General features: G+C 38.4%; 1 protein-coding gene across 6 annotated transcripts in view; it reads left to right on the plus strand.

Moving 5' to 3' along the window:
- The window catches only part of JMJD1C (jumonji domain containing 1C), a 308,561-nt gene that overhangs the window by 49,286 nt on the left and 234,713 nt on the right, over window positions 1-24,562 (plus strand). For 4 of the 6 annotated variants that reach the window (XM_079900211.1, XM_079900212.1, XM_079900213.1 and 1 more), the window contains exon 1: window positions 12,196-12,675. The exons of 1 other annotated variant lie outside the window; for it this stretch is intronic. In XM_079900211.1, coding sequence (XP_079756337.1) covers window positions 12,508-12,675 — 168 coding nt within the window. In that variant the 5' untranslated portion in view covers window positions 12,196-12,507. Of the gene's footprint in view, window positions 1-8,145; window positions 8,204-12,195; window positions 12,676-24,562 lie in introns of those variants that run through there. One more of the 6 variants, XM_079900218.1, reaches the window with a different exon arrangement.

Genomic DNA, 24,562 nt, shown 5'->3' on the forward strand with positions numbered 1-24,562 from the left:
CTTCCAACCATGTCTAACTTGAACTCTTGGTGGGTCCCTAGATAGCTTCAGAATGGTGGCTAGTTGCCAGAGGAATCAACAATGTGATTAGAGGTTGGAACTTTCAGCTGCATCCCTGGACCTCCGAGGAGGGAGAGGGTTTGGAGATTGAGTTCAGTCACCAGTGGCCTATGATTTAATTAATTATGCCTATTTAGTAGAACCTACATAAAGACCCTGAAACAGTGGGGTTCGGAGAGCGTCAGATTTGGGAAACACATCCACTTGCTAAGAGGGTGGCACACTCCCAACTCTGTGGAGACAGAAGCTCCTGTGCTCAAGAACCATCTGGACCTTGCCCTGTGTGCCTTTTTATATGACTGTTCACTTGTATCCTTTATAATAAACTGGTAATAGTAAAGTTTTCTCTGGAGTTTTGTGAGCCATTCTAGGAAATTAATGTACCTGAAAGGGGGTGGGGTTTATGGGAGCCCCCCCCCCCGCCCTCGACCTTGTAGCCAAGTTGAACAGAAGTATGGGTAACCTGGGGACCCAGTACTTGCAACTGGCATCTGGAGTGGATGTCTTGTGAGACTGAGCCCAAAAGCCTGAGGAGTCTAATACTGACTGAGTAGTTAATTGTCAGAATTGAAGTGAATTGTAGGACACCTAATTGGTGTCTGGAGAGCTGGAGAATTAGTTGGTGTGAGGAAAAAATGCACACATGTGGTGTCAGAAGTGTTTTGAGTAAAAGTCGCTCAGTTGTACCTAAAGGTGCCTAAGGTTTGGCCTTGCCCAGCTCCTGGGAGGTAACCCTTAAGCCCTTGGAACGTCCTGCTTAATAAGGGTGTCTTTGTTTACTTGGGGGCATTTGGCCACCCCAGACTGCCTATCCTGACAATGTGGCTGATAATTGCGTGGAAGCCTTGGGCTGTGTGGTATCAGTTTGACCTATAGACGAGCTGAGACTAAAGTCAGCCATGCAGATGGTTAGCCCTACCTATGTTTCAGACCTCGGATAAAAATGCTGGACACTGAGCCTTGGGTGAACTTACTTGATTGCTTATACTCCATGCACATTATCACAAGTTCTTGTTGGGGGAAGTAAGCGCTGTGTACACAACTCCACTGGGAGGGGACAGCTGGAAGCTTGGTGTCTTCTGGACCCTGCCGTATGCCCCTCTTCCCCTTATTGATTTTAATCTGTATCCTTTTGCTATATTAAACTGCAACCCTGAGTAAAATGGCTTTTCTGAGTTTTATAAGTCTAGTGAATCATTGAACATGAGGGTGGAGTTGGGGGCCCCTGAATTGCGGAGGTTCATTCATATTATTTCATGTATATGAAATATTGAATTATTTCAGTGTTGAGTAGCACTCCAAAGTTTGTTCATTCCCCAGCTGAGCCGGTTGCTTCTAGCTTTTGGCAATTACAAATAAAACTTCTATAAACATCTGAGAACAGGTTTTTGTGTGAACATAGGTTTTGATTTTACTTGGGTAAAAATACCTAAAAGTGGGATTGCTGGGTTATATGAAAAGTTTAACTTGATGAGAAACTTCCAAGCTGTTTCACGAAGTGGCTCTACCATTCTGTACTCGTCCCAGCTACTACTGTATGAGAGTTCTAATTGCTTCTCATTCTCCTCAGTATTTGATAGTGCCAGTTTTCTTTTTCTTTTAGCCATCTTAATAGGTATGTAATGGTATCGCATTATACTTTTTCTTTCCATTTCACTAATAACTAGTGATGTTGAGTATCTTCACGTACTTATTTGCCATTTGTATATCTTACTCGTTGAAGTATCTGTTCAAATTTTTTGCCCATTGAAAAATTTTAAAAATTATTGTTTTGAGAGTTCTCTAAATTTTCTGGATACCAATCCTTTATCACATATGTGTTTTGCAAATATTTTCTCCTAGTCTGTGACCTTTGGAGAGGAATTTTTAATTTCAACAGTGTTTAATTTTTAATTTTATGGGTTTTATGGATTTTAAGAAATCTTTGTCTAACTCAATATCATGAGAATTTTCTGTTTTCTTCTAAAAGTTTTTTAGCTTTTCAAATATTTTACATTTGGGTTTTTTATTTATTTTGAATTGATTTTAGTATATGGTATGAGAGATGGATCAAGGTTCTTTTTTTGGTGTATGAATGTCTAATCGTTCTAGCACTATTTGTTGAAGGGATTATCCTTTCTCCATTGAATTACTTTTTTACGTTTGTCTATCAATTGACTATATATGTATGAGTCTGTTTATGGACTCTCCATTTTGTTCTATTCATCTATATGTTTACTCTTCTGCTTATGTCATGCTGAGTTGATTAATGAAGCTTTACAGTATAGTCCTGAGGTAAGATACTATGAGTCTTTTAGTTTTGTATTTTCAAAATTGTTGTGAAAAAAACCTGTTTTGGTTGTTCCGGTTTCTTTTTCTCTTTTTTTAATTTTTTAAAAAGTTATTTTTATTTGTTTATTTTTGGCTGCATTGGGTCTTGTTGCTGTGTGCGGACTTTCTCTCTAGTTGCAGTGAGCGGGGGTTATGTTGTGGTGCATGGGCTTCTCTTGCGGTGGCTTCTCTTGTTGTGGAGCACGGGCTCTAGGCACGCGGGCTGCAGTAGTTGTGGCTCGCAGGCTTTAGAGTGCGGGCTCAGTAGTTGTGGTGCACGGGCTTAGTTGCTCCGCGGCATGTGGGATCTTCCCGGACCAGAGCTCGAACCTGTGTCCCCTGCATTGGCAGGTGGATTCTTAACCACTGCACCACCAGGGAAGCCCCTGTTCCAGTTTCTTTACCTTAACTTACTGATTTTAGAATCAACTCGTTGATTGCCAGCATCAAAAAATTTGCTGGTATTTTAATTGAGATTACTTTGAATTTGTAGATAAACTTGGGGCTGATTGAGTCTTCTAATACATGTTTATGATATATCTCTTCACTTATTTAGGTCTTCTTTCATTCATCAGTACTTTGGAGTTTTCAGCATGGAGAGCTTGTACATATTTTATTACATTTACACATATTTTTATTTGTTTGGGTGCTATTGTAAATGGTACTGGTTTTAAATTTAGATTTCTAACTTTTTGTTTCTAGTGTATGGAGACATAGTTGATGTTTGCATATTGATCTTGTATCCTGCAACCTTGCTAACTCATTTATTAAAGTTCTAGAAGCTTTTTTGAAGGTTCTTTATGATTTTCTATGTAGACAATCATGCCATTTGCAAATAGAGGCAGGCTTATTTCTTCTTTTTCCAGTCTGTATGCCTTTTATTTCTTTTCTTTTATTGTACTTTCTAGGACTTTGAGTATGTTGTTATTGAATAGGAATGGTGACAGCTGATGTCCTTTCCTTGTTCTGAATCTTTGGAGGAAAACATTTAGTCTTTTACTGTTAAATATGATGTTAGCAGTAATTTTTTAGTAGATGCATTTTATCAGGTTGTTTAAGTGCCCTTCTCTTCCTGATTGAGAATTTTGTCAGGAATGAGGGTTGGATTTTCTCAAATGTGTATTTTTTGCATTTGTTGATGCTATCATATTTTTCTTCTTTAGTCTGTTGATCTGTTGAATTATACTGATTGATCTTTTAATGTGGAATCAACCTGCATTCCTGGAATAAACCTGCATTGGTTGTGGTGTTATCCTTTTTATAAATTACTGAATTTGATTTGCTAATATTTTGTTGAGGATTTTTGCATGTATGAGGGATAATGAGTTTTCTTTTCTCATAATTTCTTTGTCTGATTTTGGTATCCAGGTTAATGCTTACCTCATAAAATGAATTTGAGACTTTCCCTCCTGTTCTATTTGTGTAGACTTTTTTCCCACTTTTTTTTTTTTTTCCTGTTTAGTTTCAGCTTTGGTAATTTCTTTTGACCTGTCTTCAAGGTTATTGATTCTTTCCTCAGCTGTGTTAAGCCTGATGAGCCAGCCAAAGGCTTTTAAAATTTGTTACTGCAGTTCTTGTTTTCAGCATTTCAATTTCAAAAATAGATGTTTTTGTATAATTTATAGAACAGGTAATGGTAACCAAACATGCAGGCACTGCCTTGGTGATCAGGGAAGTCACCCCATGGCTAGGCTTATAAATTTTGATTGAATGCCAGCTATCATTGGCAAGGTAAGAGAGATTTAAGTATACAGTATTTATGCCAAGAAGTAGGCATGACTCTTATTCCATTAAGCTGTTAACATGGGGGGTTGAATCAGTCTTGCTTGAAGTTGATGAGGTTTTATGTTTTTTTGTTGTTGTTGCTCTGGTTACCTTCAGTGTATCGTCAACTGTAAACACTTCTATCATCACCTCATGCTTAAGGTGAGAGTTGATTTGCTGGAAAGTTTAACTCAATATTTTTACTCTGCCTCTATGTTTAAGCCTTACTTGTATATCTGAGAAGCTCTCTCTGTACTCTTGTTCCTTCTCTACTAGTAGAGTGCGGTTACTTATTACTGGGAGCTCTTTTGCCTTGTGGTAGGCTAGGGCCCTGGGAACTCTAGCTTTGTGGTGGTGGGCATCAGGCCTTACTTTTTTGTCCTAGATCAGCGTTAGTTTTAGACAGGCTCTGTTTCCTTCTCTTCTCAGTAATCCTGCTTTTCTCCTGATAATAGTAGACCTTTATTGTTTGGGGCCAGGATGATTTCCTGTCCCTCTCTCAGGGGTAGATATTAGCCTCTAATTTGAGGGAATTATAAAAATTTGAATCATAAAACTACCAGAAGAAAATACAGAATACCTGTGTATTTTCTAAGCATGGCTTAAGGCCAAAACAAAGATTTTAGCATATTTGTGTAAAAACTTAAAACTAGTGAATATCAAAAACAAAGTGCAAGTGGGGAAAGAAACATCCATGAAAATTTAGCTGTGAAAAGCAAATGAAACAATTGACTTTAAGATAATTTTTGTAATTAGAATAATTGAAAAATGGATTTTTAGCCATTATAAACAAAGAAGAATATAAAGGCATGCAAGCCAGAGGTTTCTAATATAAAGGTTACTTGTAATGCAGAGTATCTCAAAAATTCCTCCATTTGGAGTTAATTCTGCTAGGTTATTTTAATATGATAGTTTTAAGAGCAAATTTGGAGAGAAGAGGAAAGAAGTGATTCTACAAGGGTGTTTAAAAAACTGTTGTTTAATTGGGAAATCTTTTGGTCTGTATTATTAAGTTTGTATGTATTAAATGATTGATATGTATATCTTCTGTGAGAGCTTTGAGATAGAAACTTTCTGGCTAAAAACATTTGTTTTCCTAAGCAAAATTACTTTTGTCAATCCTTTAACATTTTTCAGGTTTGAACCTAGCATGTATCAGGAGAGTGTACTTTGCTGCTTGCTGGATTATTCAGAAGCTTTAGAAGCAAATTTTTAGGAACTTCATTGATTATATTAGCCTCTACTTTTTCTGTATGATTCCTAGAGAAGCAGAGGGGTTTGCCCAAAGTGTACAGTAGTTAGCAGTAGAAGTAACTTAGACTTCTGTGACTCTTGCTCTTTCATTAAATTACATTATGTGACTGATAATTTTAAGTTTGCTATCTTTGAGATATACATCTTAAAATACCCGTTTGTAAATGGCTCTAAGGCATGGAGATTGACCAGTTTTAACCTAAGTGTATTTGCATACTTTGTGAAAAGAGAAGTTGGCTAGTTTTCTGAATATTTCTCTTGGCCATTTAATCTTAGATAATATCAAAATGTGCCTTGAAGTAGCAGAATGTTTTGGGGATGTTGATTTGGATTTTAAGTTTGTAGTTAAAGTTTTTTCCAGGTCTCTTTTTTATGTGTGTCAATTTTGATTTTTGAAGAAAACATCTAGGGGCCTCCAAATACTGAGCTTCTGTGAACATAGGCCTTGGAATTGGAACAGTATTTTATACACGCTTTAATTGAATAAATAAATTATATGTAATAGTGAAGCACACGTGGAGCCAGAAGACAATGCTTTCCTTTATATAGAGTAATTTATTTTTATTGGATATTTATGTTTTGTAGTATGTTATAAATCTCATTATATGTAATCATGTGGCTTTTTCTAGAATATGCCAAAGAAAAGAATGACTAAAGATTTCCCATATTTCACTGCTAGGTCTTGTTTTGTTTTGGTTTTGTTTCTTTGAAGACAGATGCCATTAATTTAAGAAATGTGTCTCAGAGCTATGTGTACTTGACCGTGAAGTTTCATCTGTGGGGAGGAACTTCAGTGGAGTAAGCATGCTGAGATTTTGAGTCAGTATTACTTTATTTATTTATTTATTTGGCTGCGTTGGGTCTTCGTTGCTGTGCGCGGGCTTTCTCTAGTTGCGGTGGGTGGGGGCTTCTCTTGTTGCGGAGCACGGGCTCTAGGTGTGCCGGCTTCAGTAGTTGTGGTGCAAGGGCTTAGTTGCTCTGCGGCATGTGGGATATTCCCGGGCCACTTTTTAGCTTAGGTTTTACTTTGACTTTCCCTCATTTGTAGCTTTAAATACAAGTATAGACGCTCTTTTACTTAATTAACTTCCATGGATATAAACAGAGCCATTCTTTGGGATTTTTAGCTTTGCCACTACTGACACGTGGTAATAGTGAAGGCTTGTGAGAATAATACATACCTTTAGGAACCTGACCTGTTGATAAATGAAGGAGCTAATGTAACAATTGAAGATGCGAAGTGCAAACTGCCATCTAGCATATGCATATTTTAATGGTAGTTAATAGTGGAAGCATTTGTGTGAGGGGTGACAAACAAGAAGTCCTATGGGACACACCAGGAAGACTCTTGCTGTATGCTCAATGGCAACTTTTCATTTATTCTTTTTCTTGTAGTTGCTCATTCTATAATGAGAAATTTTCAGTGCTATTATGTTCATTCTTTCTAAATTAAAAAAAATTATTGAAAATCAGATTTGAAGTCTCATTTTTAATAGAAAAATGTTGAAAAGAAGTGGTAGGTTCCTGCACATCCAGAATTTAAATTGGAAACTAGGTAACAAATGTGGAGGCCCAGTAGAGATTTCTTTATTTCTCCTTTCTTCCTTTCTTTTCACCTTCTTTTCGTCTTTCTCCCTCTTGCTCCTTCCATGTGGCATCAAGAAGACAGAAAGTTATGTTTGTATGTTACCTTCATCAAAGACATTATTTGAGACTGTTCTCTTTGGAATACTAAGAATAGACTGGTGTTTTGCATATATACTTATAGGATCATTTGGGGGTTTGCATTAAATTGGTAATTTGGTAACCGTGAAAGTTTTTCTTGTGAATTGTAACCCTTTCTCTGTATCTCTTCTTTAGAAAGTATCCTCAGGAACCACCTTGCTTTTCTGGTGAAGCTCAAGTTTCATGAAGGCTTTACATTGTACTTCCATGATGAAATGAGATAATGTATGTAAGACATTGTTTTAAAGGCGATGAATAACCCTATAGAAAGAACATGAACTCTTGTTTATGACCCTCAATTGAGAGATTCTAAGTTCCTCTTAGTTGGGTTGGATTTAGAAAAAGGTACATTTTTTGCGATGTTCATTCGTTAATTCAGTAACATGTATTGAGTATTTATTCTGCTCAGGTCTTAGTGGGTGCTGGGAGTATTGTTATGAACAAGATAAATTGTCCTCGCTTTTATGGAGCTTATAGTCTGCCAAGGGAGACAAATATAAAACAGTCTTTTACACAATAAATGTTATAAATACAATTGTGATAAGTACTAAGACAAATGGGAAAAGTTTTGAAAATCCATAATTGGGGATTTGATAATCTTGGAATCAGATAGCTTCCTTAAGGAAGTGACATTTGAGTTACTTTATCATTATCATAAATGTGGTTGAGGAATTCAGTTTAAGTGCTTAGGGAAATACTTAGATAAATATTAGTTAAGGTTTAATAATAAGCATGATAACAAATTTATATTCCATTCTACTCTTGGTCTTCCATTTGCAGAATTCAGTTGAAACTCTTGGCTTTCTTCATTTTAACATTGGCTTCCACAGTTCCTAGATATACTCATATAGTCTGAGCTCATAACCCAATCCAGTCTTTACATTTGGCAGTAAATAAAAGCCTCCAAGTTATAATAGATTTGAAAATTATTTGTTAAAATGCACTAAACTTACCTTATATTCCATTCCAGGAATACTTCCTTAAATATTAAACAAACCAAGGCATTTCTATTGTCTATCTTTCCAGATAGACTGAACTTCTTAAGGACAGAGGCCCTATCTCCAAAACCTTGCAGGATGTGAGACACATAGTAAGTGTAAAATAAACAAATCCGTTATGAATAATCTGTGTTAAATAAGGAGGAAACAACTTGGCAACTGACCTTCCTGTTTCTTTTAAGTTACTTTTTAGCATAATACAGAGGCTTTGAATCAGAAGGTCTGGTTTTGAATTCCAGTTCCTTAATGTGTATTCCTAGGCAAATAACTAATTAAACTTCTGTAAACCTCATCTTCTTCATCTTTAAAATAAAGATTTATTTACATGCGATTACATGTGTAAAGTACTTCGCATAGTGTCTGGCACATAGTAAGTGTTTCACAAATGGTGGCTAATATTATTACAAGATACAGATCTTCCTTGGCTTATGATGGGGTTACCTCTAGATAAACCCATCAGAAGTTGAAAATATCCTAAGTTGAAAATGCATTTAATACACCTAATCTTCAGAACATCATAGCTTAGCCTTGCCCACCTTCAGCATGCTTAATATACTTACATTAGCCTACAGTTGGGCAAAATCATGGAACACATAGCATATTTTATAATAAAGTGCTGCATATCTCATGTAATTGATTGAATCCTTTACTGAAGTGAAAAACAGAATGATTGTAAGTGTATATCAGCTGTTAACCATTGTGATTGCATGGCTTGACTAGGAGCTGCAGCTTGCTGCCATTGCCCCGCATCAAGAGGGAGTATGGTACTACCCTTCCTAGCCTGGGAAAAGATTAAAATTCAGAATTCAAAGTAAGGTTTCTCCTGAATGCATATTGTTTTCACATTGTCCTAAAGTTGAAAAATTCTACGTTGATCCATCTTTAAGTTGGGGACTGTCTGTACATGCACTAAACCTTTTTACATATTTGTTTTATCTGTGATGTTTAAAATATATACCTATAGTGATGCAGGATACTGGTATGTGTTAGAGCAGATAATTGGCCCTTTCTATAGTTAAACCAAGTGAAAAAGTAAAAAATAACTAGTTGGTTGTTTATGAAACTAAATTTGATGAACTACTCATTATTGATAATTAAGTGGGTAATGGTGGCACTTATCATTGTAATGAATACATTGTCTTCCTTTATAAGTCAGGTTTTTTAATAAATCAAGTAGATTTTATAAATAAATTTTTGTAGACTTTTAAAAAACAAAACGATCCCCCATTTTATCTTGTATATAGATTAAGATAATTGGATGTACGAAATTTGCCTGAATTGATGTGTATGTGTGTGTGTGGATATATTTAATGTACATATTTGGGTTTGGGGATGGAAAGAGTAGAAGATCTAGTCTATATATCTAAATTTTCAGCTTCTGTAAACTTAGTTATTTTAAGTACTTCTGTGTCACTGTCTTCATCTATATAGTGAAGTACTATAACTTACAACTATAGTATTATAACTTCTTTTCTTTATAGTTACTAATCCTGGCATTTTCTGAGGATCTTTATGAAAGTAAAGGATGTAAGGGAACTAACTGAACAAACAAATATTTTAAGGTTTCAAGTCTGACTTTAAATTTATTTTTATTCCATGTTATTTACAGTTATGAGTTGCTGGCAAAAATAATGTAATTACAGTTGACTGTTGAACAACTCGGGGGTTAGGGGCGCTGATCCCCAGTGCAGTAGAAGATCTGAGTATGACTTTACAGTTGGCTCTCAGTGTGAGAGGTTCTGCATCTGTGGATTCAACCACCTGGATGGGGTAGTACTATAGTAGTACTTAAACGGAAAAAAACCTGCATGTAAGTGGACCCACGGTTCAATCCCATGTTGTTCAAGGGTCAATTGTACTCCCTGAAACAAAGCAAAAAAATGCCAGCAAACAAACAAAAATCCTTTAAGGCCGTTTTATTTTACATTTTAAAAAATGCACTTCAAGTTTCTCCAAAAGCAAAACATCCACACATTAGTGATTTGTTGTTGTTGTCATTGAACCCTAGGTACTGGTTGTAGTCAAGGGATTCCTAGACTGCTATCTGGAATATAGTTCTAAGAATATAAGATGTTTGAAGATATATGGCCTTCTGAAAAACTTTTTGTTTTTGCATTTGAAATGTTTTGATTGATTTGGTTGATTGACATGCTTTTCAGAGTACTTGAAAGGACAGCATTCTACATATAGAGAGGGTTCCTAGGGTCCATTTAGAGGAGCTTGCCTACAAAATTAAAATCAGCTGGCAGTTTTATTAAGGCAACAGGACAACCTATACTCTAAAAATATAATTTAGTGAATGGTATTTATGTGATAATATGTGCATATTATATGTGCATCTCTTTTCTCAAACGACTTTATATTTTCTCACTTGCTCCCAGACTATCACTGAGATTAGGAAGCAGGCAATTTCAGTTGTAGCAATTGTGTCATACCAGAGATCACAAAGCAAGTCATTGATAAATTGGTATCTGAATTTAGATCTTACTTTTTTTCTTTCCACGTGTTAGATTATTTTCACCGGGTTATTTTACTGGCTCCTTAATCCACGTTGAGACTTTAGAAATCTTATTAGTCTGTAGTTCTCAAGGTGATTTGCTAAGTATTATACAGTGTGTGCTAAAAGAGTGGACTTGGAAATAAGATGGCACAAGTAAAATTAAATGTTTCTCTCAACTTGCAAGTATGCATTTCTAGATATGGTTTTCCTTTGTTATCTATTACAGTTCTACATTTGGTCTTTAGAGTAGCAAAATTAGACAATGATGATTAAAATCTGTCTTGCAATTTTGGTTTTTAACCTGTTAGCTGCGGCCATGTATTTTCCATTTCAAACAGCTCAGCTTGGGTGTTGTAAGAAAGCAGATAAAAGCCTTATGTTTATTTTAAATATTCAAATTTCTAGTGTAAATTCCTTTTAAAAAGGTAACTTTTTTTTTGTGGAGGCTTAGAAAAATCTTTAAGAAACCGAAATTTAGAAAAAGTTTTTATTGGACTAGAAGAATTTTGGGAGTTTATGTAATCAGTAGTGGCCGTGAAAAAAACCCACAACTGGGATTTTGAAAACTACTTTTTAAAAAACACTGTAATGTATGCCTGAAATCGAACTTCTCACCGAGATCTATAGAGGTTTGATCTAGAAGAATTGAAGGGTTAGATCAAAGAAGCAGTAATTGTTCTAAGTTGGAGATCTGTACGTGTATGGTTTACAAAGTCCTGTTATGATTGGACGGGAAGAAAACATAATTTATTTTCCTGAACTATGATTGGCCAAAATCCTTTTCTTTCCACGGTATTTTCTAACAACTGAATCTGGAGCCTTTCCCTGTTTTTATTATCTGATCAGTGAGTTTGGCGTATGTACTAGTACTAGAAGTACTCAAATTGGTGCAGAGACTGTGAATTTTAAGAATGTTGACAAAAAGCCCTCAACCGGATGTTTGGCTTTCTTACAATAAAGCAGTATCGCGGTGTAAATCTCTGAATAGCTCAAACCCAGAATGAGTATCTCCCCAAAACAGGAAGAATGAAAGGATGACAGTGTTATCTTCATTTTCATTTAAAGTCGTGGACTGTGTTTCTGTCGTGACCGAGTTCTGTGGGCTTAGTTTTCATTTGAAAGTGTTGCTCTGCTTTGCAGCCTGGACTACGGGACTGTTAATTCAGGCAAAATTGCGGCTAACTAAGACTGCAGGCGCCATGTGTTCTGAAAAACATCACTCTGGAGATGCGGCTTTTAACCTTGAGTTTGTTTTGTGACCCAGAGTGCAACCAGCACACTTCACTTTCACCTCACCCCCAACTCCCCCACTTCTCAGGGAGCGACGAGTAGAGAGGTGGACGTCAAACACTACGTTTCTGAAGGACTGCACTCCTTTCTCCCGCCCCACTCTGTTTTTTTATCCTGGCTGGTCCCGCAGACGCTGCTGCAGCGTCGGGCACTACTTTCCGTCTGCGGTGGTTCCTCCGACCCTCTCCCGCGGCTCCCTCCCCCAGCCCGCGCCGGCGGAAGGAGACGCGCGGCGCTCCTTCAATCACGCTAGTGGATGGGGAGGCGGAGTAGTACTGGCCGCGGCGCGGTGGCGGTAGCGGCCGGCGCTGCCTCGGGGCCTGAGACGGCCGTGTGGAAATTTCTGTCCGTTTCTTTCTTTTATTTGTGGAACTGCAGCCAGAGGCTGCAAGTCGGGAAGACCAGGGGAGCGCTGAGGACTGTGAGAGACCGAGGTCGCTGTGCCCTTCTGGGCAGAGCGTCCAGTGCGCCCCCGAGCCTGCGCTCGCTTGCGGGGCCGCCGCCTTCCCTAGGTCAGCTGTCCTCGGCATGGGCGGCCGGTAGGAGCGGGGTTTCGGTGATTTCCTGGCAGCTGAGGAGGCAGCGGCCACTTCGGCAGCGACGGCTATGGCGGTGGAGACGCGGCCGGAGCTGGTGGGGAAACGGTTCCTGTGCCTGGCGGTCGGCGAAGAGGCGCAGCCGGAGCGCGGGGAGAGCGGACGCTGCTGCCGGGGCTGGCGAGCGGGGGTTATCCGAGCGGTGTCACATAGGGACAGCCACAATCCCGACTTGGCGGTAAGAGAGCGAACTCCCCTCAGTCTCTCGCCCGCGGCCGCAGCCCCACCCCTGGTCTCGCAGCCGCACCTTGTGGGGTTACCTCTGGCACCTGGCTCAGCCAGGCCAACTGGCGGTCACGCCCCTCTCCTGCGCTCTGGGCCGGTTTGCCCACGTGCCCTGCCAGGATCGCCTCCTCCCCGCGAGGAACTTCCTCTGCGGGGGCGGTGACCCCCTCGGGACTCCCCGGCGCCCGCCCGGGCCCTTTGGCCGCTATCCGGGAGGGATGCGGCCGCGGAGACCTTACGGAAAGGCGGGGTTGCCAGCCGGGTGCTGCGTGGGCGGTTGGGGGTGGGGGCGGACCCCTCGCCTGTGGCGGTAGGGGCCCAGCCTCACCTGCCTCTCTGTGCGAAAGTCTTAACGGTGCAGGCGTTGGAGACTGAAAACTTATCCCGTAAGATTGCTGAAGGGGAGGGAGAAAAGGAAAGAGACAGAGCTTTGGTTTTCCAGTCTGTCCTGGGATTCTTGTGTGTTTTCGAGGCAAAGGCCCTGGCAGTGGCGGGGGCCCTGATTCAACCTTTTCCTACAGTAGATGCTTGGATTTCTAACAGAAAACGATGAAAACGAAAACTTTTGGTTTGGAGGGCCATGGAAATTATTATCTCCCTCCCTCTCTCCCTTCTTTTCTTCCGTTTGTTTTTTCCATAGTGTTGTGTTTTTTTGTTAGAAGGGAATAGTGCGTTAAAGTCATCCATTCCTGGATTTTATATGATTTTAAATGAAGCAAGAAATATTGTAAGTTAAAACGTTTAAGATTCTGCAGAACCCTAAAGTGTCTTTTTCTTTGCTTGCTTTTCCTTACTTGTGAGCACTGCCAGTGTTTTCTTTCACTAGTGTAGGAGTGTGCAAGGTTCTGAGACAGGATATGCTGTTAGTGTTCCAATAACGTTTTCACTGGGGGACATGTTGGAGTTAAGGAGCCAAGGAGAGGCGAGACACTGACTAGGCTTTGAAAGGTTGATTTATGAATACATAATCCATGAAATTTATTGGTAATACCGTGGGGTATTTAATTTTTCAGTGGATATTTAAAATTTGGGAACTTTCTTTTTGTTTATATGCAGGTTTACAATTCCGAATTTACGTGTACATATGTATCTTAATACTTTTGTTGGAGTTTTTGCGTGTTTTTGTTAACTCCGGTTTCATGAACGTAGTCAGTGATATGGTTTCTTGCGGAGTGTGTTAATGTCAACTTGATACTGCAAAATATATTTGCAGAATAGAAGTAATTTTGGAGATTCTGGTTGGTTATTCTCGTTGAAAAGAAGAAAAAGAGAATCTTCCTTAAAAAAAAAATCCAAACATTTCTTAATGGTTCTACAAATTGTGGCAATTCAGTGTTTGTGTAAAAAGCATGTGCTTATTTTATTTTTCCTCCTTTTACTCTGATATGTAATTGTCTTGGCTTTATGTGGAAGATAGATTATGGGTCAGCTTTTTTTTTTTTTTTTTTTCCGGTAAGTGGGCCTCTGACTGTTGTGGCCTCTCCCGTTGCGGAGCACAGGCTTCCGACGCGCAGGCTCAGCGGCTATGGCTCACGGGCGCAGCCGCTCCCCGGCATGTGGGATCTTCCCGGACCGGGGCACGAACCCGCGTCCCCTGCATCGGCAGGCGGACTCTCAACCACTGCGCCACCAGGGAAGCCCTTGGGTCAGCATTTTTTAATTGTTTCAAAACAAACATAGAATGATATTTTGTGTTTTCCTAAAAATTTTGTGTTTTGTTTTAGTAGATACGTGAAAATTGGGAAGTATAGTGTTAAATTACGAATGTCATTGGCGACGGTCAAGTTATCGAAGTTAAATATATTAAAAATTTTTTTGTATGGGAATTTAAATTATATGAGGAGGGGGGTTTACACATACCATGTTTGAAAAGGCAAGATGATAAATTGGGTGTTTAAAAATGAAAAGTATACGTGGATGGAGGGAATCAACTGGAAAGAAGAGGAAGGAGTTTCCTCAGATGATGGAAACGTTTTGCATCTTGATTGTTGATTACACGGGTGCATACATATGTCAAAACTCATTGAATTGTGCACTTAATATCTGTGCATTTCCTATATGTAAATTTTACCTCAGAAATGTGTTTTGAACTATAACTATGTGAACCTTTGACAGTTTTCCTGTAACAGTCTTAATTTTAAAAATTTATGTCGTTACAGTGTAATCTGAGTTTTTTAGCCTGGAACCTACAGATTTAGCGTTACTTCCAAACTTTCTTATATTTCTTTTTTTGCATTCATATTTTCTAAGTTAAACTTGGGACAGTTTAGCATCACCAAAATGCAATTCGCGTTGTAGACTTTTGTTACTGCAGAATAAATCAAGCCCAAAGGAGCGCTTTTTAAAAAAAATTAATTAATTAATTAATTAATTAATTTTTGGCTGTGTTGGGTCTTTGTTGCTGCTCGTGGGCTTTCTGTAGTTGTGGTGAGCGGGGGCTACTCTTTGTTGCGGTGCGCGGGCTTCTCATTGTCTTGGCTTCTCTTGTTGTGGAGCATGGGTTCTAGGAGCACAGGCTTCAGTAGTTGTGGTTCGCAGGCTCTAGAGCTCAGGCTCAGTAGTTGTGGCGCACGGGCTTAGTTGCTCCGCGGCATGTGGGATCTTCCCGGACCAGGACTCGAACCCGTGTCCCCTGCATTGGCAGGCAGATTCTTAACCACTGCACCACCAGGGAAGCCCCCCAAAGGAGCTTGATCAATTACTTTTGTGTATTTTTTTTGGTTACAAATATATGTAATTTAAAAACTGCAAGTTCATTAGGAATCTCAGATATGTATGTATGTATGGCACATGATTTGGAAGGATAATTATCAGAACTTGAAAGTAGTTTAGGGGATGCTTGGTGTCAAAAGTTAGTCAGTTATTCTTATTTTTGGTCTTATGTATGAGGAATTTCCACATGCATTAATTTCCTATACTACTGTTAACTAATTATCACAACCTTGGTGGTTTAAACAATACGAATTGATTATTATAATGGTTCTGGAGATGATAAGTCTAACTTCTGGGTCTCCATGGGCTAAAATCAAGGTGCGATTAGAATTGTGTTCTTTACTGGAGGCTCTAGGTCTCACTTTTAGAAGCAGCCCACATTCATTGGCTCGTGGTCCTCTTCCTCCTTAAAAACCAGCAGTTTGTCTCTGTTTTTCTCTAGTCACATCTCCCTCTTGACTCTCCTGCTTCCCCTTACACTTTTAAGTGCCCTTGTGATCATATTGGGCCCACACAGATAATCCAGGATAATCTCCCCATCTGCTAATTAACAACCTTAATATCATCTGAACCCTGATTCTCCTTTGGCATGGAATTTAACATAGTTACAGGTTTCATGTATTAGGACATGAGCATCTTTGAGGTGGCATTATTCTGCCCACCACACCATGGTAGCAAAAATATTCTTTTACAATATGACCATGATTTGATACAAATAAATTAAGGCTAAAATTATTGTACTTTTTCCTGCTGTGAGTTTTAGCGATATCACTATGTGATCTCTTAAGTAAATGAGCTTAATTTGTAGAAGCTGTACTCAGCTGTGCTTGTATAATTTCACCTATTTTGTTGGTGACTTTTAAAAAATGGCTTGAAAAATCTTCTGGGATATCTTGGAATTACATTAACCAACAAAAGACTTTATCTGAACCCTTTTAATTAAGGAGGACCAAGTTGTTGATTAAATTGAAATACATAAAATACATTGTGAGCCCTCAGCATGTTTTCTTTTTTGTAGCTCCATTGTTTAGAAAGGTTCTTGAGTTGTTATACATGTTGAATGTTTATTACTGCCCTACTTTTTCAGGAACTTTCTAGAAGATTGATAGTATTATGGAAGGAAAGCTGACAGTTGAGACAAGTATGGTTGCATAATATTCAACCTTGAATAATATTGTCATGCTAATTATAGAGCAAAAATTGATTTACTCTTTGCTCATTTTACTACCCTTGCACAACTTAACAGCCCTTTATTTATTTACTTATTTATTTATTCATCCATTCAGTCACTTACCCACCTACCTTCCCTTGAAGCTTAATGTGATTGCATCATTGTTTCACGCTAATCCTATCCAAAGTGTGAATATTTTTAAAAAATATATCAGGTTTTCATAAAACATTCCAGGTTACTGTGACATTTTGCAGTGTCATTGAAAATCATTTTTAATCTGGTTAGAGACCTCCCCACTGGGATTCCTCATTTTGGATGCAGTCATCTATTTTCCTTTCCCACAAAAGTTTCCACTTTTCCACACTCCTCTCTTTTTCTTTTATCTTGGACTTTAGTCTTCCAGATTAAAATCTAAGAGTGTGCTGTTTGTGTTTGAGTCTGCTTCTTGAGAATAAAATTCCCAGAATTTTGCACTCGACTTTGTGCTGTGTTGCATAAGAGGTTAGATATTTGCTGAGTGAATGAGAAGTTGAAGTACATTATACCCGATAGATCTTCATACCAAGGACCCAGTCCTGTTTCAAATGAAATAGAAACTGCTCTGGAGCTCCTGAGAATGGACACTTAACAGATTCACACTTGGGATGTCTGGATCTTGGGTCAGTTATTTTTTTCCTCTGTAGAATAATATTTCCATCATTTCTATTTTTACACAAGAATGCTTTTGAGTCAATCTCCTTTATATTAATATATTGCTTGAAACAAATACAGAGTCAGGGAAGAAGTAAAGTCATAATAAAGGAAGGAAAATATTAACTGAAGTATTCAAAAATTCAGGAAGGGATGCTAAGAACTGAATTACATCTTGATTGCAACATAAAAGAAGAACACAGATACAACAACAAAGGCAACACACACACAAATAAAAACTTCTGTTTCTTGGTGAAAGAAGCTAACTCTTTTTTAATGTCAGTAGAGAAATATGAAGATATTTTGTGTACATTGAAAAAAAGCGGTTTTACAATCATGGAACATTTTTCTATAGCGCTTATAAAACTTTACTCCTGGCTACCATTAATACTAAATTTGATAACATCTTGAGTTCTTTGGGGACTCATTATTGGATAGAAAGGAGCAAATGCACACAGTTTCTGAATGCTCATACCAAGTTGCTTTATGAGTGATATAATATAATTTTAAATCTCTTTCACAAGAACAGTGTTCTCAGCAAATGTTTTATTTGAAGTACAATGAATCAATGTGAAGTTACTTGAAAATAGTTATCTAATAGTCCCTTGTCAAAAACTCAGATTGAAAGTTTCTTGTAGAGAAATGAAAAGTATGGCAATTATTGTTACCTATTTTTTAACTTGAAAATTACTCTCTGTCTAATAAAAAGCATTCTACAATTAAAAAAAAAAAAGTACCAGGTTTTAGGACTTCCCTGTTGGCCCAGTGGTTGGGACATGGCCTTCCAATGCAGGGGGTGCAGATTCAATCCCTGGTTGGGGAGCTGGGATCCCACATGCCTCATGGCCAAAGGACCAAGAACATGGAATGGAGTCAATGTTGTAACAGATTCAATAAAGACTTACAAATGGCCCACGTTGGGCTTCCCTGGTGGCGCAGTGGTTGAGAGTCCGATGCAGGGGACGCGGGTTCGTGCCCCGGTCTGGGAAGATCCCACATGCCGCGGAGCGGCTGGGCCCGTGAGCCATGGCTGCTGAGCCTGCGCGTCCGGAGCCTGTGCTCCGCAACGGGAGAGGCCACAACAGTGATAGGCCCACATACTGCAAAAAAAAAAAAAAGGTCCACATCAAAAAAAAAAAAAACAACAACCTTAAACGAAATGTTATCAGGTTTTTTCAGTACCCAAAAGGAACAAAAAATCATAGTATTGTGTTTTATAGACCAAACATGTAAATTTGTTTGTATTTGGGGGAATTTTCTAAAGCTCACTTAGTGAGGAGTAGCTAACTTTGTAATATAGATTTTAAGCTGTTCTAAACTGTGTACTACCTGTAGATTAAAGTTACTTTGCAAATCTTATATGTCCTATGTAAGTATCTTAAATATGAAAACTGTGTTTTTCTGCTTAGCTGTCTCTTCATTTAAGTTTCATATTGAATTGGTGGTATTTGATTCTTTAAGTTTTGTTAGGATAATTCTTTAGGTAAGTCTAAAATGTATATCGTGGTGTTGTAATATTGCTAATACTAATTCTGGTCTAGGCGCACAGTGTTGAATGAGTTAATGAATGTATTTTATTTCATTGCTCAGTATGACCTGGATAAGTTAACCATAGGGAAAATTGGTTTAGCTGGTAGGTAGAAAAACTTTTATGTCTGATTTGAGTACATACAGGTTCTGCTGCCACCCCCCCGCCCCGCCCTTGAATTTATATTGTGATTGGTCCTAAAGACTTATGTACAGGAAAATAAGTATGTAAACTGTAGCTGTAGTGGCACGTAACTTGTGCAGTTGTAACCACTAGCTGGTTTTAAAAGTAGACAGCCAACCAGTAAATGGTGTGAAGTGTATGTTTCTGTGTAAAACTAAATAAAGGATCTTTTGTTTTTTCCCTTTTGAACAGTCATAGATATATCCTGGCACGTATTGTGATGCCATTAATTTAAAATAGAGAATGTGGGCTTCCCTGGTGGCGCAGTGGTTGAGAGTCCGCCTGCTGATGCAGGGGACACGGGTTCATGCCCTGGTCCGGGAGGATCCCACATGCCGTGGAGCGGCTGGGCCCATGAGCCATGGCCGCTGAGCCTGCACGTCTGGAGCCTGTGCTCCACAACGGGAGAGGCCACAACAGTGCGAGGCCTGCGTACCGCAAAAAAAAAAAAAAAAGATAGGAGCAAGTGTACATGGTTTCATTCCTCCCATTCATATGTGATCAACCTGAGCATCACTGAAAGAAAACCACACATTATGAATCTACTGGCAATATATAGTAGGAAGTACACCAATGAAATATTTGTACTAAAAATGAAACCAATGAAGTATTTGTACTAAAAATTATTGAACTTGAGTATAATCAAGCTTCTACATGCAACCACTAATTTGCAGGACATATGAGGGTAGAGGAGCATGTTAAACACCACCATGAGGATACAGTCAACTAGATCCAGGATGTGGGAAATTCTAGAACTAGAGCTGTGCTGTTGAATATTGTGGCAAGTTAAATTGATTAAAATTGAATATCAGTTCCTCATTCACTGTAGCCAATTTCAGGTTCTCAGTTGCTACATCTAGCTAGTGACTATGGTTTTAGACAGCACAAATAAGAAAATTTCCATCATTGCAGAAAGATCTATTGGATGCCACTATTCTAGAGTAAGCTTTAAAAGAACAGGCAACTTATCATACAGACTAGTAGAAGGGGAAAAAAATGGAGTGATAAAAATAAAAGAAGGCAGGAAGAGAGACAAACATAACAAAGGTGAGACAAACAGAAATCACAAAATAAGAGATTTAATTTAAACCCAGATATATCAGTAATTACATTAAATGTAATTGACTAAACATTTCTATTAAAAGGAAGGTTATAAAACTGGGAGGAGAGAACCCACAAAACACACTTACTGGGACTTCCCTGGTAGCACAGTGGATAGGAATCTGCCTGCCAATGCAGAGGACACGGGTTCGATCCCTGGTCTGGGAGGATCCCACATGCTGCGGAGCAACTGAGCCCATGCACCACAACTACTGAGCCTGCATTCTAGAGCCCGTGAGCCACAACTACTGAGCCCACGTGCCGCAACTCCTGAAGCCTGTGTGCGTATGGCCCGTGCTCCTCAACAAGAGAAGCCACCGCAGTGAGAAGCCTGCACACCACAACGAAGAGTAGTCCCTGTTTGCTGCAACTAGAGAAAGCCCACGCGCAGCAATGAAGATCCAACGCAGCGAAAAAAAAAAACAGCCCACGCTTATTTGCTGTTTATAACAAATCTATCTAAAACATAAGAATACCTACAGGTGGTTGTAAAAAGATGGGGAAAAAACTTCCATGCAAATACTAATTAAAGATAGTTGACATGGCTATGCTAAAGACAGTGTTTCAGAAAAGAAGCGTTATTTGGGATAAAGAGGCTTTGTTTACCATGGTAAGAGTTTATTCAGCAAGAAGATATAATTTCAGTTTTCTAAGTATCTGTGACATGACTTAAAATACATAAAGCTGGAATTGATAGAACTATTAGAGAAAATAGACAGATGTATAACCATAGTGCGAAGTTAAATAGCTGATAGAACTGGCAGTAAAATAACAGTAATAGAACATTTAGAATAATAAGTACTTGGCTTTGGCCATCTCACAAGGCGGTTGTGTGAATGAGGTAGTATATTTAATAAATATACCGTCATTCAATATGAGTAGGTATTTAACATGAATAAATACTGAAATACTTTTATTCAAAAAATATTTGAGCACCTTCTAATGACTGGTACTGTTTAAGACATGTGTTTTGTAAGGTGTGCAGCCTTAATCAAATGTAAGATGTTGTCAGGTACAGTTACCAATTTTAAGTGCTTAATGAATGATAAGCAGTAATATCTGTATGGATTCATAGAAGTGAGTGATACAGATTTGAAGGATGCATTCGTTGAGGAAACAGGATATTTTGGGCCCTGAAGAGTGCCTGGCATAATATATTGGGTTGGCCAGAAAGTTCCTTCGGTTTTAAAGTAAAAATAGAAGACACATTTTTCATTTTCAGCAAGAAATTTATTGAACAACGTATTCACCATTTTGTTCCACTACCTTCTGCCATTTTTCAGACAACTTCATAATTTTCATCTTACCAAAACTTTTTAATCTTTTTGAGCAAAGAACTGGTCCAGGTGCCTTTTCCAGTCTTCCAGGGAATTGAAATTTTTTCCATTAAGAGAATTTTGTGAAGACGGAAATAAATGGAAATCCGAAGGTACAATGTCCGGTGAATACGGCGGATGACTCAGAACTTCCCAGCCAAGCTGTAAACAGTTTTTGCCTGGTCATCAGAGAAACATATGGTCTTGTATTACCCTGATGAAAGATTATGTGTTTTCTGTTGACTAATTCTGTACGCTTTTCGTTGAGTGCTGCTTTCAGTTGGTCTAATTGGGAGCAGTACTTGCTGGAAATAATCGTTTGGTTTTCCGAAAGGAGCTCATAATAGAGAACTCCCTTCCAATCCCACCACATACGTAACATCACCTTCTTTGGATGAAGACTGGCCTTTGGTTTGGTTGCTGGTGGTTCATTTTGCTTGCCCCACAGTCTCTTCCATTCCCCATTATTGTACAGTTATCCACTTTTCATCGCTGGTCACAATTTGTTTTAAAAACAGTACATTTTTGTTGTGTTTCAGTAGAGAATTGCATGCAGATATACGGTCAAGAAGGTTTTTTTTCGCTTAACTTACGTGGAACCCAAACATCAAAGCAATTAACATAGTCATGCTGGTGCAAATGATTTTCAGTGCTTGATTGGGATATTTTGAGTATGTTGGCTGTCTCCCACATGGTATAACGTTGATTGTTCTCGTTGATTGTTCTCAGTTAATGTCTCGATTTGATCGCTATCAACTTCAACTGGTCTACCCGCCCGTGGAGCATTGTCCAGCGAGAAATCTCCAGCACGAAACTTCGCAAACTGCTTTTGACACGTTCGATCAGTCACAGCACCTTCTCCATACACTGCACAAATCTTTTTTTGCGTTTCAGTTGCGTTTTTACCTTTCTTGAAATAATAAAGCATAATGCCAAAAATGCTGCTGTTTTCTTCCATCTTCAGTATTAAAATGGCTATACAAAAATTCACCAATTTACAAAGTGAGAGAGTGGCATGGACATATATACACTACCAAATGTAAAATAGGTAGCTAGTGGGAAGCAGCCGCATAGCACAGGGAGATCAGCTCAGTGCTTTGTGACCACCTAGAGGGGTGGGATAGGGAGGGTGGGAGGGAGGGAGATGTAAGAGGGAAGAGATATGGGGGTATATGTATATGTATAGCTGATTCACTTTGTTATAAAGCAGAAACTAACACACCGTTGTAAAGCAATTATACTCCAAGAAAGATGTTAAAAAAAAAATTCACCAATTGTGATTTTTTTAAATTCACGCTGATATGACAGCTGTCATGGTACATTCTACAAAATTGTTTTGAATGAAGTTAAAGACACCTAAGCGCTACTAGAGCCATCTTAACGAGGAAACTGAAAAACATTATGGCCAACCCAATAATAATATTAGAAGAGGTATAAAATGGTTTTGGTAGAAAGAATGGCATGAGGAAAAGCAAACCACTTGGCTTCAGAGAGGGTTCATATTGGAATAACAATAAGAAAAATAATGTGAAAATTAGGGCCAAATTGTAATATCAGATTGAGAAATTTATGCTATGTCTAGAGTGGTTGGCTGAAATGAATATCCTAGTACTTGTGTCATTTCCCAATTTTATGAATACAGTTGTCCCTAGGTATCCATGGGGGCTTGGTTTCAGGGCCCCCTCAGATACCAAAATCCAAGGGTGCTCAAGTCTCTTTCTTAAAATGGCATAGTACAGTTGGCCCTTCGAATCTGAATATGTAGAGCCATAACTGTATTTTTGAAGGTAGAATGAAGGGCCTTTAATTTTGGTCGCTGAAACAGCAGACTAATTTCCATACAGATTGTACCTGTTTACAGCTGCAGTTTATGGAAGCACCAGTTTTCCCACACAAGTCTCAACACTATTGGATATTGTCAGTCATAATTTTTGCCTAATTCGCTCCCCAAAAAAGGTACCTTGCTTTAATTCCTGTTTATGTGTTTTTGAGTCTCATGTATTTATTGGCCTTATTTTAAAAATATATAAATAGCTTGCTCGTAGTTTGGCCTTTTTCTTTTTTTAATTATTTATGTATTTTATTTTTGGCTGCGTTGGGTTTTCGTTGCTGCATGCGGGCTTTCTCTAGTTGCAGCGAGCGGGGGGCTACTCTTCATTGCTGTGCGCAGGCTTCTCATTGAGGTGGCTTCTCATTGCGGAGCACAGGCTCTAGGTGCAGGGCCTTCAGTAGCTGTGGCTCAAAGGCTCTAGAGCACAGGCTCAGTAGTTGTGGCTCATGGGCTTAGTTGCTTCGCGGCATGTGAGATCTTCCCGGACCAGAGCTCGAACCCGTGTCTCCTGCATTGGCAGGCGGATTCTTAACCACTGTGCCACCAGGGAAGCCCTGGCATTGGGATTTTGATAGAGATTATATTGAATCTGTAGCTCTCTTTGAGTAGAATTAATATTATTAACAATATTAAGTTTTCTAATCTATGAATACAATATTTCTTTCCATTTATTTGTGTTTTTAATTTTTTTCAGCAACATTTTGTTGTTTTCAGTGTAGAAGTATTTTGCCTCCCTGGTTATGTTAATTCCTAAGTATTAAATATTTTTAATGCTATTGTAAATGGAATTTTCTTAATTTCCTTTTAGGTTGCTTATTGTTAGTGTATAGAAATGCAACTGATTTTCATGTGTTGATTTTGTATACTGCAACTGCTGAATTTTTTTCTAACAGTTATTTTCCCCTGTGTTTGTGAAATGTTTAGAATTTTCTGCATATAAGATCATATCTGCAAGTAGATATTCTTTCCCATGTGGATGTCTTTTTAGTTTCCTGTCTAATTTTCTATTTAGAACTTCCAACACCATATTAAATAGGCATTGCAAGAGCAAGCATCTTTGTCTTGTTAATCTTAAAATGTTTGTAGTTTTTTACTGTTGAATATGATGTTAACTGTGGAATTTTCATATATGGCCTTTATTATGTTGAGGTAGTTCTTTCTATTCCTAGTTTGTCGTGCACTTTGTATCATGAAATGGTGTAGAATTTTGTCACATTCTTTTTCTGCATCAATTGAGATGATCATTTTTTCCTCCCTTTCATTCTTTTTTTTTTCTCCCTTTCATTCTTTTAATATGGTATATTACAT

This window comes from Stenella coeruleoalba (genome assembly GCF_951394435.1).
Source record: "Stenella coeruleoalba genome assembly, chromosome: 16".
NCBI classification, from domain to species: Eukaryota; Metazoa; Chordata; class Mammalia; order Artiodactyla; family Delphinidae; genus Stenella; species Stenella coeruleoalba.